The sequence below is a fragment of the Chionomys nivalis genome, chromosome 8 (genome assembly GCF_950005125.1).
Source record: "Chionomys nivalis chromosome 8, mChiNiv1.1, whole genome shotgun sequence".
Classification (NCBI taxonomy): domain Eukaryota; kingdom Metazoa; phylum Chordata; class Mammalia; order Rodentia; family Cricetidae; genus Chionomys; species Chionomys nivalis.
In genome coordinates, this window is record NC_080093.1 from 23,754,160 (window position 1) to 23,773,251 (window position 19,092).

A 19,092-nucleotide genomic window follows, 5' to 3' on the forward strand; every position below is an offset into this window, starting at 1 on the left:
CAGCCTTGGACAAAGCTCTCTGATTAGTGATTGCCGTTTGCACAGGTAGGAGTCGACCTGACTTTGAATTGTGGCTCCTCCCTCCACATTCACTTGCTGAATGAGTTTGAGTATTTAATTAGCGCCTGCACCTGCTAATTTCCTCATTTGTAAGCTTCTAGTGATTGAGGAGCTCACCTGGAGTGGGAAGCATTTCTCCCACGGGTCTAGGCTTAGTGCATGGGCTGAGCCATGTCTTTATATATAAAATAACACGTTAAAATAACACTCATCTCCTTCGGTTTGTGGCTGCTTCCTTTTCAGAGCTGGGGTCTGGTTGGTATGCGGAAGGCATGTGAGCTATGTAATCTGCTTGTCATCATGAGAGGAGGCAAGTGCCAGGCCATTGGTTGAAGCACTTCCGGAGGACTGTGGTGGGCCTTGGAATTCCGAGATAAGGAAGTGCTAAGCCAGACTGCAGGCTTCTGCTGCTAGCGTGGAGAGGCTGAAGCAGGGTGGCTCTGAAGGCCACCAAATAAGGAAGGACAACATTTTTCTCCACCTTATCTGTGTGCATGCCAGTGAGCAGAGCAACTTGCCTCATTCGTGGCAGCGTCCCCAGACAAGGTTTGGAAGAGAACTAGGTGCTGCGTTGAGCTGAGGACCGCAAGGAAACAAATCAGACAACTTTTCCTTTTCTCTTAAGGTTTCTATCTTTTCCTTTCGTTTCTTACCTCCTCCTCCTCCTGTTGACATACGTCATTTACCTAGAAAAGAGGACAGCTGTCCTTTCCCAGTGCTCCAACGACCCTGCCCCACCCAGTGTGACTAGCCCAGGTTGGTGATTTCTGCTCTCTTGCCAACCCAAACTGGCTCCTCTGGGAGCCATTTGATCTGTGTCCAGGGGCCCTTTCCTAACCAAGCATTCCTGTTCAGTGAGAGGACATTTTTTTCATCCCTGATAAACAAGCCCAGCCTACCACAGCTGAGAGGGGTGCTTGGCTCTCCCTGTTGGTCCACTTAGGCCCCAGCAGACCCAGCCCCTGAGGCACCAGTGGCTCTGTGAATTCCTTTGTGAAACCCAAGATCCTTGTCTCCAGAGAACAGAAATCCCCAAGGGGCTTCAGGCTCCCTCCTCTCTAAAAGCTCTGCTTCTGGCACCAGGAGAGTGTGTTTGCAAACAGGCCCTTCCCTTTCTTGGATTGAGTTTAGAAAGCTCAGGAAGACTCCTTCAATGAGGAGAGAGGCAGGGTCACCTTGACTTCTGGGTCACAGATCTACAGAGGAACAATGGCAAGCCTGGGGTGGTGGCCTGGGTGGGTGGGTTAATAGTTAGAAGCATCTGAACCCAGTCTCTATCAGAGGATGAATGGCAGCTCCACTTCCCAGGGGACTGGAAAGCTGGCTTGTGCCCTCCAAGTGCTGAGCTGGAGGATTAGAGGTGGGGCACCAGATAGTTAATTCCAGCACTTGGTAGGCAGAGGCAGACTGATCTCTGTGAACTCAAGGCCACCCTGGTCTACAGAACAAGAGGTTGTCCGATGAAAGAAAGTGGGCAAGAGATAAATAAATTGTAGGAAAAGGGTTGGTTGTGTAGCTCCTACCTCCGCTGGTGCCCTCCCTCTCTATCACCCTCATTCCCGGGCATTTCACTGACAGTTGAGGCTGGAGAGGGGGCCTTTCTGAGAAGACTGTTTACAGATCTCGCAGGGGAGCTGGGTTCCGTTTCCAGCATTTACGTGGTGGCTCAAGGCCACCTGTAACTCCAGTTTCAGGGGATCTAATGCTCTCTTTGGATTTCTCGGACACTGCCCACATGTGATGCATAGAAACTGACTCGGGCACACCCAGATTCACACAAGAGTGGATTTATAAGTAAATCTTTAAAAATATCTATTTCCTTTAACCCAGAATTTGGAAGTGGCCTGGGAAGTTACCACCTGGTAGAATCTCAGAAGATTCACCTTTTAGAAATAAAATGTCATTTTGGTGGAATGAAATGTAGAAAGAACTCAACTCTACTGTCCGAACTGGGGATGGCGCATGTCATAGTCCCTGAGGGCTAATGGTCAATTTTTCTCCTGAATATATAGCGGTTGGCTGAGTCAGTGTACCCTGTCCTTGTACTGTCATCAGAATACTCCCCATGCCATGTCCAGCCCCACTGAGGGACAAGAAAACAGGCCATAGTGAAGCTCTTTCTGGTCCGATGTGTCTTTTGTCCTAATCTGCTCAGCTGGCCTACCACACAGGAAGCACAATGCCCAGAGGAGCCTGGTTCTGGGCATTGCTGTGTCTCCATGGAGTCTCCGAGAAAGTGATGGCTGGCGTTGTAAAAGCAGACTGGCTACTCCCTGGTTTGTACATTCCAGTGACCTAAGCAGGGACCTTCTTTTTAGCTTAAGTACTCAGTGCCTAGTGGGTACCAGGATTGCTGTAAGAACTCGGTGTATGAAGACTCTTGCTTCAGGGAGGGAGCGTGGTAGTTGATACTAATTCCATGGCAATTTTCAATTTTTTTAACCTTCAACTAGCAGAAATTATTTTAGAAACGATAAATGCTCTTGATGGTGATATTCTTCGCTGATGTTAGTTGAGACAAACAGAATAACTACCAAGGTTTAGGTAAGCCACAAGAAACTTACATCAAAATGCAGTTCTGATGAGTCAGAGGTCTTAGTCCTTGGTGTCTCCCTGGCTGACCTGGGTATTCCAAAGGGCCTAAGGATAGACAATGCCTTGCCAGTGTCTCCCCTGGTTGCAGAAGAATTCATGGTGAAGATGACTTGAAGCAGTTTCTGTTTTATTAGAAAACTCCTAACTGTACCAAGACACTTTTTTCTTTTTTTGCCACAATCTCTCTTGAAGTCAGAAATTGCATTTTGAAAACTGTTTTCCCCTGCTTTAATAAATGGCTAAAAATGCTCAGATGGATTTTCTTCCTATGTTTGCAGTCACAGAAGCGTTTATCTCTCATCCCAAGTGGATGTCCTATGTAATTGGGTGTGAAGTAATTCCAAAGTTGCATCAGAATCTTTTCAGGGTGTTGCTATGGCAATTGGACTTCTTTTGAAAATATAATAATAATAATAAAAAAACCAGCCCTGCTTCATTAGCAATTTTCTACCATACAATAAATTTAGCCTTCCAAAAAGTTGAGGAGGAATAATTATGCGATCGTATTTTAACTGATTCTTCTTGAGGTTGTAATAGATAGTAAAGTCATCCTTATCACAGCCTGAGAAAGATGGTTCTTTAGAATTTTTGCCCTTCTAAAACTATGGAAATCAGTGAAGAAGCCTAAACAATAACCTATTGTTTGGGGGAAATATGAATTTTAGAAAGTCACAGGCAACCCTTCTGACCCTTATCACAAAAGAAAGGGCTTTGGGGAGGCAGAGCAGAGACAATAATGCAGAAGTTTGATCAGAATATCTAATTTTCAGTATGGTGGTTCACCAGTAATCCCAGCACTCAAGAGAATGAGGCAGGGGATTGTGAGTTCAAGGCCAGTATGCACCTCACAGTGAGACTTCTGCACCACCTCTTCCTCTTTGCTTTCTCCAATCTTTGGGCTGTTTAGTAAACCTGGAAAAAATTATACTCAAACTAATCATGATGGTTTGCTTGGTTTTGTTCCCAGTTTAATATTGATATTTTAATTCATGTCAAGTTGTGACTTTTAAAAAACTCAGATTGGAGAGATTTGGCCTTGGCTGCTCACTGAGCTGGTGAAATCCTTACAGCCATTTTTTTTTTGAGACTTTAGAGAATCAGTGTTGTAGTGTATATGTGTATATATGTGTGTGTGTATGTATATGTACATATATATCAGTGTTGTAGTGTATATGTGTATATATGTGTGTGTATGTATGTGTATATGTACATATATATCAGTGTTGTAGTGTATACGTATATGTATATGTATATATGTGTGTGTATATACAGTGCATATATGGTTTTGCTGTTTCGGGTACTTATTTCTATTGGTTTTTCATTCTGTGATTTTCAAGGTTTCAATTCAACTTTAGACCCTGTGGTGGTTTGAATAAAAATGGCCCCCATAGGCCCATAGAGAGTGGCACTATTAGGAGGTGTGGCCTTGTTGGAGGAAGTGTGCCACTGGGGGCGGGCTTTGAGGTCTCAGATATTCAAGCCATCCATATCCAGTGTGTCAGTCTCTCCCTGATTTCTGCAGATCCAGATGTAGAACTCTCAGATGCCTCTCCAGCAGCATGTCTGTCTGTGAATAATTTTCTTTTAATTTTTCCTCTCTCTGTCTCTGTCTCTTCCCCCCCCCCCCCCAGTGCTGGGAACCAGACCTAGGGACTGGACCATGATGGACTGGACATGTGAGAACTCTACTACCAAGTTTATTCTCAGACTAGAATGAATTCATTTTAATAACTTGTTTCTCATGATCTTCATGTTCAGGTGGAAGTTCCATCCCCTGGGAGTTGCCTCAGTTCAGACTCTGCCCCCAAGAAAGCCTGCCAAATGATGACCCCTCCCCAGAGATGCTCAAGACCACTCCCACAGCTCCTCCAGAAAACAAACACGTGGTTTTCTGATCTTCCTTTCACACATCTTCTCTCTGGGGCTGGAAAGCCATACGGGAGCATTGGTATCCATTAAACCTGGTCTTTTTCTAATTCGGTTTGATTTGATCTGATTTGGATCATTGCATTGGCTTTCTGAACTGCAGAACTTTTTACTTCATAAAGACAGTCATTAATAATCAAATTCTGAGACCAATATCAAGATAGCTGGACTGTCTAGTGCAACTTAAAGAACACATGTGTATGTAGATCTGCATCCTGGAGTGACGTTCTCAAAATTGAATGGAAAGTAGAACCGGGTGGAAAATTTTCTTAAACACCAGTATTTGTTCGGTAGTGCAGAAATCTGCATTTTGTTTATCTGAAATCATGGGTGTAAGTTTTCATGTGTTGGTTTGTTTTTTAAACTTCAGAACCCTCTAAGATGCACAAGTCCTCAGAACCCTCACCCTAGGAAATGTTAATTTACATCCCTGGGGCTCTAACTGGGAGGCTGAACTCTTTAGGGTTCCTTGGTATTTGAAGGATTATAATGCAGTGTGACCCTTCAGGGTCCTCAGCCGTAAGCATTTACCTTTAACTTTCTTTAGGACTAGAGGATTGCCTGTCAATTACCATGAGAAATGGTGCAATTTATTGCACACAAAAAGGAGAATTCAAGCTATGTGATTTGGCTGGAAATGAATTTAAGAATCTCACTGGAGTTCAGCTAAATATTTATTTAGCCCCATAGCTTACCAAATGTTTGTCTATTCCTTTGAAGTCCTGGGCCCTTAATGAATGCTAAGAGTCAGTCAGATCCTGAAAGTAGCTGAAGTCAACTGTTGGAATGGAATTATGTACGTTTGCCACCAGTAAACATTTTACATGGCGCATTGTCCCTTGACTAGACTTCCTTGACCCTGGTGTCTGTGTAGCTGAGATGAGATTATATCAAGAGCAGAACTGACAGCGAGGTGCTCTCTCCACTCTTACACATTGCCTACTGTCAGGCTGAGAGACCAGGAGCCAGACAGACTCATTGGTGGGCAGACAAACAGGGATAGGGGCCATGGTTAGGTAAGAAAGGTAGAGAATTTCCAAGGTGGTCAGTTTCTCCCTCAACCTCCTGACTTGAGACAAAAGCCTGGCAACTTTTGTCTCAGGTCATCGTGTCCCCTGCTGATGGATTGGTTCATCAAGTTCACGGCCGGATCAGGACATGTCACACAACAGTGGCAGGCCAACCAACCATCCTGCCCGTCTTCAAAACTGACCAACCCTAAATTAGGGAAGAAAATCTCTTCAGAGGCTTTAAAACCCCCAGGCCTCGAGGAGAGACTGGATTTTTTTTTTTTGACTTCCTAAGTCTCCCCTTTACTCACAAAGGGTCTTTTTCTCTGCGTGTCTGTTGCATATGTGTGTTTCCTCACCCCCAATAAATGTCTTTACTGCTAATTTTGTCTGTTGTAAGAATTCTCTACCACTGCATGCTGTGCTTCAGGATTTTCCTGCCCTTTAATTCTTTAACTGGCAGAGAATACAAATCCAACCAAGAACCCTAGACTGTATAGTTATTTCTAGCTTGTACCATTTAGGGGGCTTGTCTGGGATTTCTTTTGAAGACTGTGTCAAGGCCTCTGAGATTAGACCTCCAGCCTTCACTTACTCAGTGTCAGGAGACCTCTAGTATTCTGAACAGGAACTCTCTGTCCACTCAAGACAGTCCTATCCAGAGTCAAAGTAGAAACATTTCAGCTCTTATGCTCATCTCTTGACAGGGGATGCCACAGCTCTATTGAAAATGTCTCTAGCACTTTTCTGTTGTTCATATATGGATGGTTCCATTCCTGGTTGGCAGGAGAGCGGAGGCAACCTTAAAGTTTGTTTGCTTGATTTCCTGCCTTCCCTTTGGCATTTTCCAATGAGTCATTCTTGGCTGTAAAGATACTTGGATTCAGGGCATTTATCTGAGCCAAGGAAGGTGAGCAGGATCTGGGACCAGGAGGCTATTAGGGGGGTGGCAAAGAAACAACTATAATAAATACAACAGTGGAACAAGATGTCTTCCAAGTCAGGATCTGGCTGCAGTCCTTGGGGCTCTCCTCTTAGTGCTAACTTAGGTTATTTAAGGTCAAAGAATATTAATAACAATAAAAATTGATGTGCTTTATAAAATGACTTCAGTTACAGCAAATAAAGGCAACCACTGTGAAAAAATGCCCTGATCATAAACAGAAGTCGAGTAAGATATGCATTGCAAATGCAAAAGTCATCTAGCTCCTTAAAATAACCAGGTAGATTTGTTTGTGCTGGTAGAGAAGGATCTCCAAGGCCTATTAATAAGTGTGAAAATCATATATCAAATAAACACTCGGCAAGAGCTCAAGAGAGCAATAGTCTCTATGTTATTGATCTTTTAAAATGATATGCATGTTACCCATGTGATTAGAAATAGACCCAGATGTGTGAAAATAGAATATTTGATATTTATGCAGAAAGACAAAATTACCCTTGGAGCTGAACTATAGCACCTGAACATAGGAGGACCCTTTCCAGTCCTGGGTACTAGTCCTGACTGCTTCTCTGACTCACATATTCTCTTTCTCTATGAAAGATTATAATTCTGATCATCTGTCATTTAATCCATCAATGCATAAATCCCGAGAAGACAGCAACCTTGCACAGTCCCTCCAGCTGAGCTCCAGGGCCATTCTCTTGCTGGTTCTTATCAAAAATGCCTGCTATTATGTTGCCAAATGATCAGAGATTCAACTAAGAGATTTGTTGCTTTAGTCCATCTTGGCAAAGAAAGATTATGCCTAGAGGCCATGATAAAGCCAAACATACAAACCTCTGAATTTATCTGCTCTGAGAACTTTTATAGGAAGGAAGACCCTTAACATCATGTGACAGGAGCTTTCTCTTCCAGTTGAGAAGTTTTGCCCTTGATTTTGACGGATACAAATGATTTAAAATACAGGTTTTTTTTCTTATCTGTTGTTGGGACCAAATACATCTAGGCTCAGAAAAATCTACACTTAGGATTGAAATATAGTTCAGTGGTATAGCCCTTGCATAGCCATGCTTGAGGCCTTGGGTTCATGCCCAGCCCTATGAAAACCAGACCAGAATATACAATCAAAAGAGGATCCTTTCATGTTTAATAAAGACAAATCTAACCCACTGGGAGGAAAATCTACCTGACAGTGACTTTGCCAGTCATGAATGCTTCCTAGTTCATCCCTCTGTGAAATTTAGTTCATTCCAATGCCCCTACAAGCCCAACCTCTGCAAAGTGTTCATTGGGATTTTCTGGAGCTTCTCATTCAGGATCAGCCTGAATCTAGCGGGAAAACCACCTGACCAGAGAGAGGAATGGTGTGAGTAAAGCTTCCTCTCCATTCTGCATTCTTGGAAGTGCTGTGCTCACAGAAAGCCTTTAATCAGATTTGTTTGGGTGCTGAGTAAATCTGAGTAGGTACCATATCAGGAAATTTGATCCGGTCCCGTGATTTTCTGCTTCTCACGGGTAGAACTAAGAGGACCTCTAGCTGTGCATCTATAGCAAGTTGCCTAGTGTTTCTGTGCCTCAGAGTCTTCTGTATGTAACACCCAATCCTTGACTTTGCTGAACTTGGAAGGTGCAAAGAATTCTGGGATTCAAGGCTGCTCAACAACCCACAGTCCTTCCTCAAAGGAATGCTCGCACTCTCCGGTTGGTTGTGAGTCAGGCCTGAAATGAAGGCCACAGGAATGAAGAAAGCGACAGAGCTGCATCTCACTTCCAGCGACCAAAGAAAATAGTGTTATCTCTGGAAAAGAAGAGAGCTGCAGTTGGCCTTTGGTAGCCTCTCCCAGGACAGGACCTTAGCAGAGGTGAACCCGGGGAACACAAGGTGTCAGTCAGAGTGCTGCTTTTCAGGACAATGTCTCATGCTGAACGTTCTAGAAACACAATTTATTGGACGAACATTTTAAGCAGGGAGAATGAGAATAACAACCATGTTCGCTGGCTAGTGAATTTGAGGAGGGAGAGACATAGAAGGTCAGTGTAAGAAACACACCATCCCAATCGACTCTCCTCCAATACTACCACCCTCCTTCCGTTCTTCTTTCTTAAAAACATCTTACAGGTGGCTGTGAACATAGAATCTTTTCCTTGAACTATAAAAAGACAAATATTTATATTTTTCATAATTTAATATCTCAGCAATGAGAAGCCAGAAGCATTTTTATCTCTCTCGGGAGCAAAGCTTGGGGCTTTTTTGTTTCAGTGTGAGGGGCAGAACACGAAAGCCTCATGCGTCTAAGCAGATGAGTCTCTAGCCTCAAATCTGCATTTTTCTTGGGCTTGTTCAAGCTTTCTCCACATCATTTGAAAACTCGATCTCAATGACAGCATCAAGGTCATGCTTCTGCTAAGAACTGGCCTCATATCTGTCTCTGGACCACACTGACCCATTTTGAGGGAAACACTCTTGCTTAGCCTTTGGTTTTAGAACACAGTAAGCATGCCATGTGCTAATTACGGTCAGTGACGCCATAAAACGAAAGTGCATTACCGTGTGCTTTTAATTACTTATAATGATGGTAAGGTGGCATGTCATGGAGCCATTTTAGCCCCAGACATCACTCCAGAGAATTCCAAACAGATATAGACCTAGGCCACCAAGACCCAGCTCCTTCCCCTCGGGCTGTTTATCCACAGGAATAGGATGTCCTGAAGCAACACTTCCCCCAACTTGAGTGCTGATAAGTCCGGTTATCAGAAAGATATTGCTGTGGGTGTGATGCACAAGCGCGTGCATTTTCCCGATAGGTCAGTCCCGTGAAAGCTGGCAAAGACGGAAAAAGAGCTGCGCTGTGGTGCAATATTAACAGACAGCTGTCCCTGGCTTCCCGATAAGTGGGATGACTCGCATTGCTGAGCCGTGTGGTCACTGCCAAAGGAATGGCCCTCTCACATTTCTTCCTGATTCGTATACACTGTGGCCAGCTTGTCATCTCCCTCTTGGGCTTCCCAGACACTGAGTCTGGAATGAAAATTCACCTGCCTCTGAGCTGGCCATCGGTGGGGGCAGGGGTGATACTTGACTTCCCAGGTTGGAAGATTATCTCACCCAGCCCTAGCTATATAACCAGCTGGTGTAGAGGGGCTCCGTCAGGACAACTCCAGGGGTTCATCCACGAGACAGAGACACATCCAGACTCATCGCTGCCAGCATGATGGTGCTGCGAGTAGAGGAGCTGGTACGTAAGACACCTTCGTCACCTGACCAAACCTGGTTCATCTTGGCTTTTATGCGAAAGCTCAGAAGCCCTTTCTTTTTGGGGCATAGTTTAATGTAAGGGAAGTCTGCAAATGTCAAGTACGGAACAGGGTTTGTTTGTGCCAGGAAACAAGTGGAAAATCTCAGAGCTGACAGCTATGCATTTTCTGCATATTTCTTGTTTATTGTCTTCTCCTTGGGTCTCATTACTGTGATATGCAATACTGTGGTTATCATGCCTTGGGGTACAAGTTTTATGGCAAAAATAAATGTCTGGACACTGCATAACTCAAGACTGAAATGAGAGAATTGAAAAGTAAGTGGGGCGTGTTGGTGAATTTCCAAAGAGAAAGTAGATCGCGCATGGCTAAAAGTAATTTTATGTGTGCCAACCTGATGTACACCTTGTCTTGCTCTTGAGAGAGCAGGTCATCCTGGGAGATCTGTAGTTATGCCTCCGACAGTACACTGCTTGAGTGTGGTGCTCATCAGGGAGGAGGGATGGAGGACATCCTTTGTGGAAAGTGACCCTAGTATGGCACTAACTTCACTGTCTTCCTCACATATAGGTAACAGGGAAGAAGAATAGCAATGGGGCCACAGGGGAATTCCTTCCTGGGGATTTCAGAGGTGGAGAATATGAAGCTGCCGTTGCTTTGGAGAAACAAGAAGATTTGAAGACACTTCCAGTGCACCGCGTGAACCTGGAGGAGGAACAACGGAAACGTGAGAAACAGCGAGAGGCAGAGGTGAGGACCTCCCGTGGAATCTAGCAGCAGGAACCTGGGGTGTAGAGATCCTTGAAGAAGGGGAGAAGGAAAATAAACCCTTCTAAAGATGTTTCTTCACCGAATTTGAACCCACAAAGATGTAAAGAAGCAGTATTCTTGGAAATGATTTGGGAAATGATTCTTAGATGAGACCATGACCTCTGGATTCTGAATCAATGATTTTATGTGATATGGCCATGTTTTGATCAAAAGACAGAAAAATAGTCATAACTAGGGAAGCCCCAGTGGGACACACCATTTACTTAATGTTGAGCCAAGATTTCTTCATTTTGATAACATAGTTGCTATGGATTGTCGTCAGAATAAGTTTGCTGTATTTACTGGCATTTGTTTTGTTGAAGTTTTTATTGATATTTTATTCCTTACTAACATAATAAGAAGTGCACTACTAGTTGTCAGTGACCTCTGTTCTGAGTCTCTGAGTAGTGGGGGTCACTTGAGAGAAAAATGACTCAATATTTGAGCACTTAGTATGTATTTTCCTTCCTAGGTAAAGCATATGTGAGTTTTTGAGAGTGAAAATTTCTATAGAAATCTGGGACTTATGGTACTAATTACAAAATGATCACTGAGAGACTTCATTGCGCCTCCATCCAATTAGTCAAGGGCTAATTCTTACAAGCAAAGGAAGTAAATATGACTGAGATTAAAATTAGACCCCAGATACCTTAACGAAAAAAAAAATCACTGAAGTCAGACATTTACTTAAAAGTGTTTTAAATTTCCTTTCTGAGCAAAGCATCCACACACTTCCTTCAGAACTTCAGTCTGTTCATACACCACCATAGTTAGAACTCATCAGACTTTTAAACATCTGATTTATTCCCCCCTCTCTCTTTTAAGCTCAAAAAGAAAAAACTAGAACAAAGGTCAAAGCTTGAGAACTTGGAAGACCTTGAAATAATTGTTCAGCTGAAGAAAAGAAAAAAGTACAAGAAAACTAAAGTTCCAGTTGTGAAGGAGCCAGAACCAGAAGTTATTGTAAGGATGGTTTGGTTTCCAGGACTGTGCACTCAAGTGGGCTGTAGGGGTGTGCCGTGGAGAGAAGACGCCTGCAGAACCCTTGACTCTTTCTCTTTTCTTTCTTCTCCTTTCTCCTCAATCTCTCTCTCTCTTCTTTGTTTCTCTTCCACTTTGCCCTCCACTTCTTTACCACCCTCCTCTTCCTTCTCCTGCTCTCTCTCCTCCATCCTCTCTCTTTCTTTCTTCTTCTCTCCCTCCTCTTTCCTCTCTCTAGACTGAACCTGTGGATGTGCCGAGATTTCTGAAAGCTGCACTGGAGAACAAACTGCCCGTCGTGGAGAAATTCCTGTCAGACAAGAACAGCCCTGATGTCTGCGATGAGGTAGGGTTCATGCCTTCCTGCAGGCTGTCAAATGCAGCCTTCAATGCCTTCCGCTTAAAAGTTTCTCCAGCTGTTGCTACATCTGCCAGGAGCATTAAAATGAATGTTTTGTTCTCCCCCACCCCACAACCCCCAAATACTAGATTAGCATGATGGATTGCATGGAGTTTTTCCTGTTCTCACATAATTCTGTCTGATTTATATGAAGAAAGCTTGTCTTTAACTTAGATCCTTCGGAGAGACTTCCATAAAGGCAAGGCCAAAAAGTTTCTCCTGAAGAAAGATATTATTAGCAGCATCATTGTTTAGAGCCAGATAGCTCAGCATTAGACGCGGGAGGTGGAATTCCTAGTTTAGCTCCATCACTGCCCGATTTGGAGCAGCTCCCGTGCGTTATCTTCGCCTCAGTTTATCTGTAAGCACAGTCTAATTCTGTTAGCCTAATGACTCGTTAATCCAAAGCCAACTTGCCAGAAATCGCGACTTTGCATTGCATCTCTGGTGAACTGAGAGGACAGTTCATACCAAGGCTGAGAGTTTCCTTTCTTTTAAAAATTAACTTAATGGTTTTCAATATTTGATCTAGCACCGATTCAGGATGGAAGAAAACTGTCTGCCGTACTTGGCATGTGCAAATACGAAAGGTGACATTTCACCATGGAGATGGCTTTTGAGGTTTGAAGTTCACATCCCCTTGCCTTGGCCTTTAGCATTTAGGCTGGGTCTAGGCCCGGAAGCTCAGGTTCTAGCTGCCAGATGATTATTCTAATCCTGCAATTTCGGGAGCTTTGGTATTCTGATTCATAAAAAACAAAAAATCATGGCCTTTCTATCACTTAGGTCATCATAGGCCAAGCTTCATAGCTCTTAAAGGATTATGCGCATTTTTATATGCACCACTATCTCTTGTTTTAATCTTCGACAGTATAAACGGACGGCTCTCCATAGAGCGTGCTTAGAAGGACACTTGGCAATTGTGGAGAAGCTAATGGAGGCTGGAGCCCAGATTGAATTCCGTGATATGGTAAATATATTTCTTTGTTTGGAAATGAGCCAAAGCAAGCAGGCTGTCTGAAAGCTCGGGAAAACGTACAATGAAAAACTGGCCCGATTGGACTGAAAATTGATCTGAGAAAACTAGTCAGGAGCTCACTTCTCCATACAAACGGACGCTGCGCGGTGGGGCTGGGTCATGTGGAAAGTATTTTCCAGAGGGTCTGAAAAGGAGAGGAGTGTTGCAGAGAAGAAGAGGAAGTGAAAGTTGTTGGGCAGAATTCAACAATCTCACCAGAGAGTTTGGGTCATTATCAAGTCAGTAGCATTCCTGGCCTTTCAACACCCCACTCCTTGCTTCAGACAGTGCAGCCTGCTCCTGGCCTCTCGGCTACTTGCAATGCACGCAAATTTCCTAGCTGTGTATTTTATATGATGGATGCCAATTGCTACCGATGAGATTTGGAGTCAGGCTGCATACTAAATGAATCACAGCTAAGGAAAGTGGCTGCTATTCAGACCATAACAGTCAGCTGCTATGAGTTCCATAAAGACCAGTAGACAATCTATTTTATACCCTGAAGATTGAACTGGGAAATGCTTCATTTATTTATAGGCAGCTCAATTTGACATTATGGTAAAATGGAAAAGGAATAAAAAAAAATTCCGAAGAACCTAGCCTGAATTGAATCAAAGGGAAAAATATTGAAAATATTGAAAAGTCTTAAGAAACTAATAATAATAAAGTTTGGATGAAGAGATGCCCAAGTTTGGAATCTGGAAGTCCAGAGACATACCAAACAAAGCAGAGAGGTGGCAATCTCTTCTAAGTGCAGCATGCAGTGACCACAGTGATTGACAGCTGAGGTCCCTAGGTTGTGCTAGTGTAAACACAGCAGAGCCAGCAGGAAATGGCCAAAGAAAGACAGGGACCTGGGTTGAGGTGTTCGATCCAGATTAAGATATCCTGGGATATGATCAGACTTATTAAAATGCACACGAATCCAGCCACTCCCACACAGTTTAGCTGAGCTATTTAGAAGAACCTCAGAAGTGCCTCTCAAGACCAAGAATGCCCAGAGCTATCAGTGGCCCATATTCTCCGGGACCTTTGAAACCAAAGACCAACTCCCACTCCTAACAAAATTCTGCTTCACACTGTCTTGTCTTGTGTTTTTTTTCCCCCCCAAATAGCTTGAATCCACAGCCATCCACTGGGCATGCCGTGGAGGAAACCTGGATGTCCTGAAACTGTTGTTGAACAAAGGCGCCAAAATCAGTGCCCGAGACAAGGTATTTCCCTGCCTTAGGCTTCTGCTCCCTGCCTGCCTCGGAGGCCCCTCTGCTAGTCACACACACACACACACACACACACACACACACACACACCATTTGCAGGTGCCTGGGGCCTCGACAGTGTCTGTTCTCACGCCTTCCTCCGTTTTCTAACTTTTTAGCTGCTCAGCACAGCGCTGCACGTGGCCGTGAGGACTGGTCACTACGAGTGCGCGGAGCATCTCATCGCCTGCGAGGCGGATCTCAATGCCAAGGACAGAGTGAGTAACCGACAAAGCTGAGACACCTTATTGGAAATCCCTCAGGCAAACCAGGATACCCTGGCAGGATCCATTTCCTGGCTTCACACTTACTGCCTGCTTACCCTGCTTCTAGGAAGGAGATACCCCACTGCATGATGCTGTGAGGTTGAATCGTTACAAGATGATTCGGCTCTTGATGACCTTCGGGGCGGACCTCAATGTCAAGAACTGTGTAAGTAGTCAAAGCAAGGGTGCCACTGTTGGGCGACCTACTTTCCAGAATTTCTCAAGTATTTGCAAGTATAATTCCCATGGTAGTAACTTTTGAGATACACTGATGGTTCACATGTGTCTGTTTCCGTAAGGTTGTGACTTGGCAAGGACCTGGGTCACAGGGTCAAATATAGGGGAAACTAGAACTTCTGCTCTAACCTTGGAACCTAATAGTTCTTTGAAAGATTAGTCTTGAATAAAAGATAGTGAAAATTGTCACATTTAAAATACACATTGTGGGGCCGGAGAGATGGCCCAGTGATTACAAGCACAGTCTGCTCTTCCAGAGGACCTGAGTTCAATTCCTAGCAATCACATGGTGGCTCACAACCATCTATAATGGGATTCAATGCCCTCTTCTGGCTCGCAGGTATACATGCAGAGAGAGCATTTATACATAAAATACATAAATAAATTAATCTTACAAAAATAAAATAAAAACCACATTGGATAATTCCAACCTGCCTTGGTCATTCCTGGCTGAATAGAGACTGAAGTAGGTAGGAATAAATACACCTGCCTTTCTCAAAATAGCTCTGAATAACATAGAGACTGAAATTAATCAATAAGCAGTCTGGGGAATTCCAACTAGTCCTTCTTTCCTTACAACAATGCAGAATGTTGCCATTCTTCCAGGGGCCACCATGCTCTTTCTGATTTTTTTAAAAAAGCTAACTACTATTCATTCTCCACTTTATATGCATATGTCTTGAATTAATTTCCTACATTAGATCCCAAGAATTCTTACCTAAGTATACATATGTATTAATTTAACTTCATCTGTACATGGGGAATGTAGGGAACTTACCTTCATGGCTACGATCCCCAGACAAACATCTTTTACCGTAGCTTAAAGAAGAGCAGCAGGAGGATAGTCATATATTCCCAAAGAAATGCTCTTGAGGGTTTTGAAGAATTGTTAAAAAGAGGAAAGGTCTTCTTGAGGCAAATGACCGCCTCCTCTTCTTGTGTTACTGTGAGGCTGAAGGGACAGTTAGAAAGGAAACCGAGTGTGCCCCACATTCCAGCACTGTGGAAGAGGATCGTAGGTTCAAGACTAGCTTGGGCTACGTGGAGGGGGAACCTGACTTGATGAGGAGAAGAAAGGAGTGGGTAGGTGGCACCTTGGGGAATGTTAGCAGTAGGGTCCCTGCTAGGTACTGGGATTAGTGTCACCCAATATTTCTCTCTTCAAAAATGAACCTAAGGTATATTCAAGGAAATCTTCAAAGATGCAGAAAGTGAGGGCTTATTTATTTATTACAAGCAATGAAAGACCATAAGCAGAAATGAATGGTAATGTATATTGTCACTAGGGCATATATATGACATCAGTGAGTGACTGCTAGGCTCTGAGGTTTCTTGATGGTGGCTCTTCTCCAGTCCAGTACCTTGACGCACTGTAGAATCGGAAATCTTTACTTGTTTTTGTAACTCACAAATTTACATTTAAAAAAAAATCTCTTGATTCTCTCCCTTCCTCTTTCCTGACTTGAGCAAAACCAACTCTCTGTGTTCATTAGCATATCAAAGCAGCCAGTCTAAAACCTCTGGGATCAAGAGTACTTCCCAATACAGATAGAAATACTTAGGATTTCTCATATCTAAAGAGAAGAATTGCAAAGTGCTGTGGTTTTAATATGTGTGAATATCTTGAGACATGTGCATGAAGGAGATCAAATTTGGGACTGAAAAAAATTATTTCTTTACATGTCTCTAACACCAATTTCAAAGAAAGTAAATTTTATAAGAAACCCTGGTGAAAATTCTGAGTTGTGAAGAACCTACAGAACCGTCAACAGCCGGGCAGCAACTGGATGGTTACCCGTGGCTTGGTGGTGGTATACTTACCATAGGTCTTCCAATAATGTTTCCTCAGTTCCCTTCTGCAAGGTCCTAGAAATAAATACCTACATACATTTTTGAATTTCACAATGACTTGAGGCTCTTTGTTACTTTAGTGCCTAAGGACCAGGATTTTTACCAATACCTGGGATGGTTCTGGGGATGGTGGGAGAAGAAGTCAATAGAAACAACATGAAAATCAGTGACAGGACAGGTAGCATAAACAGTACATCACTCACAGCAAAAAGCAGATGTGTTGATAATATGCCTCGTCAGACACAGAGGGCGTGGACTGACGGCACCTCCCACCTGGAAGTCAAAGTTCCCTTTCTTCTGTGTAGGCTGGGAAGACCCCCATGGACCTGGTCCTGCACTGGCAGAATGGAACCAAAGCAATATTCGACAGCCTCAAAGAGAATGGCTACAAAACCTCTCGCATAGCTACATTCTAAGGAAGGAGACTCTCGATAGGAGCTGTTCAGAGGCGTTTTTGAAGCACTGCCTACCGGAAGAGCAACCAGCTCTAAGATCCAGCTTTTGTTTGCCAGAGGGTAGAGGAGATAGACTTAAAGTTGCTTCGAGAAAGCACTGGGTTATAGGTGTTCAAATCGCCTTTAGTAATGCTCACCATTCTTATTTATTTCTATTTATTTATTAATTTTGTAACACTGGTATTCAGGCTTTCATGAGCACTTTGGGGGCGGGGGAGTAAAACTCAGTCTGTATGCAGCATTCAGTATCTTCCCATAGATCTTAAACCATGTGGGTGAGTGATGTCTACTCGCATACTTTTCTTCTCTGTCACATAGAGCTATTCAACGCACTTTTAAATGGCAAGGGTGATCATTGCAGCTCTCTTCTGAATTCTTACTGCTCATCTTTGAATGAAGCAGCAGAAGGCATGTGTTGATGGGGAAGGGAGCGAAAGGGATTCTGCAGGACAGACACTGAAGCCTGCTGTTCACACAGAAGTTTGGTTTGATTGGTTGTTTACCAAGTCACACCACTCTCTGTCCCGAGGGGGAGGGAACTACACGGGTGAGTGCAGGAAGGAGGTGGAGGGAGTGGGAAGTGAGGCCAAGATGAACTGCGTTCCCTGAAATCAAAGGCAAAAGGAAAGACAGACACTGTAAATGTGTAAATGTATATTGTGTTGTATGTATATTTTATATTCATAATAAATGCAAACAAATTCTAAACTAAAGCTGTTTGTCAGCGCAGTGGTGGGCATCTCTCTGGTAAAGAGTCCTTTAGGAAGACGCTTGTTTATCAGTCTTTCCAACTTTCTCAATCTGTATACAAATTAGCAAAGTCTAGGGGTTCGGGAAGACGGTTCAGTGGTTAACAGCCCTTGCTGTGCTTGCAGAGGACCTGAGTTTGGCTCCCAGCACCCCATAATGGCTCACAAACATCCATAAAGCCAGTCCCAGGGGATTGGATGCTCTCCTCACTTCCACAGGCACCAGGCACACACATGGTGCACATAATACCTGCAGTCAAACGCTCATGCATGTTAAAATAAAATAAATCTAAAAACAGTTCATAAGAAATGAAGAAGGAGGAGGGGAAGAAAAAAAAAAGAAATGTCCTATAGAAACCATAGTCTCAGAACTTAATGTGTTGACTGGTCACCCCAGATATCTTAATAAACTGAAGAATTGTCCTCAGCTGGTCTCAGGTGGGGCCTGCAAATCTGCATTTTTTTGTTTTAGTTCAAGTTTTTTTTTTTATTTCTACAGTTGTGTTTATACATCCAAATGTTTTTACCTGTCACGTAATATTGTAATTGTCCACCCTTTTGCATTTCTTGAGCTCTTTAATGATGAAAATAATAACTTAAACATATTTTATCCTTGGTACCTAAAAATACTATTTTAACATTTTTAAAAATTTATTTTTCAAAAAATGATCTTTTCTCATTTTACATACCAATCTCAGTTCCCACTCCCTCCCCCTCTTCCTGTTCCCTCCCCCTTCCCTCCCCAACCCCACTTCCCATCCACTCCTCAGAGAGGGTAAGGGAGTCAACAAAGTCTAGCACATCACTTTGAGGCAGATCCAAGGCCCTCCCCACTACATCTAGGCTGAGCAAGGTATTCCTCCAAAGAGAATGGGTTCCAAAAAAAAAAAAAAAAACAGTTCTAGCAGTTGGGATAAATCCTGGTCTCACTGCCAGTGGCCCCACACAGTCTGCCCCAGCCACACAACTGTCACCCACACATTCAGAGGGCCTAGTTTGGTCCTATGCTGGTTCCTTCCCTGTCAGACTGGAGTTGGTGGGCTCCTATTAGCTCAGGTCAGCTGTTTCAGTGGGTGTCCCCATCATGGCCTTGACCTCTTTGCTCACATTCTCACTCCTCCCAGTCTTTCATGGGACTTTGGGAGCTCAGCCCAGTGCTTGGCTGTGGCTCTCTGCCTTTGTTTCCATCAGTTGCTGGATGAAGGTTCTATGGTGACATTTAAGATATTCATCAACCTGACTACAAGGCAAGGCCATTTCGGGCACCCTCTCCTCTA

General features: G+C 43.5%; 1 protein-coding gene across 1 annotated transcript; it reads left to right on the top strand.

Annotated features, from left to right (window-relative positions):
- The first annotated feature begins 9,552 nt into the window (after positions 1–9,552).
- On the top strand, positions 9,553–17,764 carry Ankrd1 (ankyrin repeat domain 1). Its single transcript, XM_057778849.1, has 9 exons — positions 9,553–9,770; positions 10,360–10,539; positions 11,425–11,562; positions 11,819–11,926; positions 12,852–12,950; positions 14,114–14,212; positions 14,377–14,475; positions 14,591–14,689; positions 16,917–17,764. The coding sequence occupies exons 1-9, from the start codon at positions 9,744–9,746 to the stop codon at positions 17,025–17,027; spliced, it is 960 nt and encodes a 319-aa protein (XP_057634832.1). The 5' UTR covers positions 9,553–9,743; the 3' UTR covers positions 17,028–17,764.
- The last annotated feature ends 1,328 nt before the right edge of the window (positions 17,765–19,092 follow it).

Bases quoted from the DNA above. Each gene is read 5' to 3' on its own strand.
- Ankrd1 (XM_057778849.1), top strand. From the start codon at position 9,744: ATGATGGTGCTGCGAGTAGAGGAGCTG. The intron at 9,771-10,359 runs GTACGTAAGACA...CCTCACATATAG, and splicing joins TGCTGCGAGTAGAGGAGCTG to GTAACAGGGAAGAAGAATAG. The intron at 11,563-11,818 runs GTAAGGATGGTT...TCCTCTCTCTAG, and splicing joins AGCCAGAACCAGAAGTTATT to ACTGAACCTGTGGATGTGCC.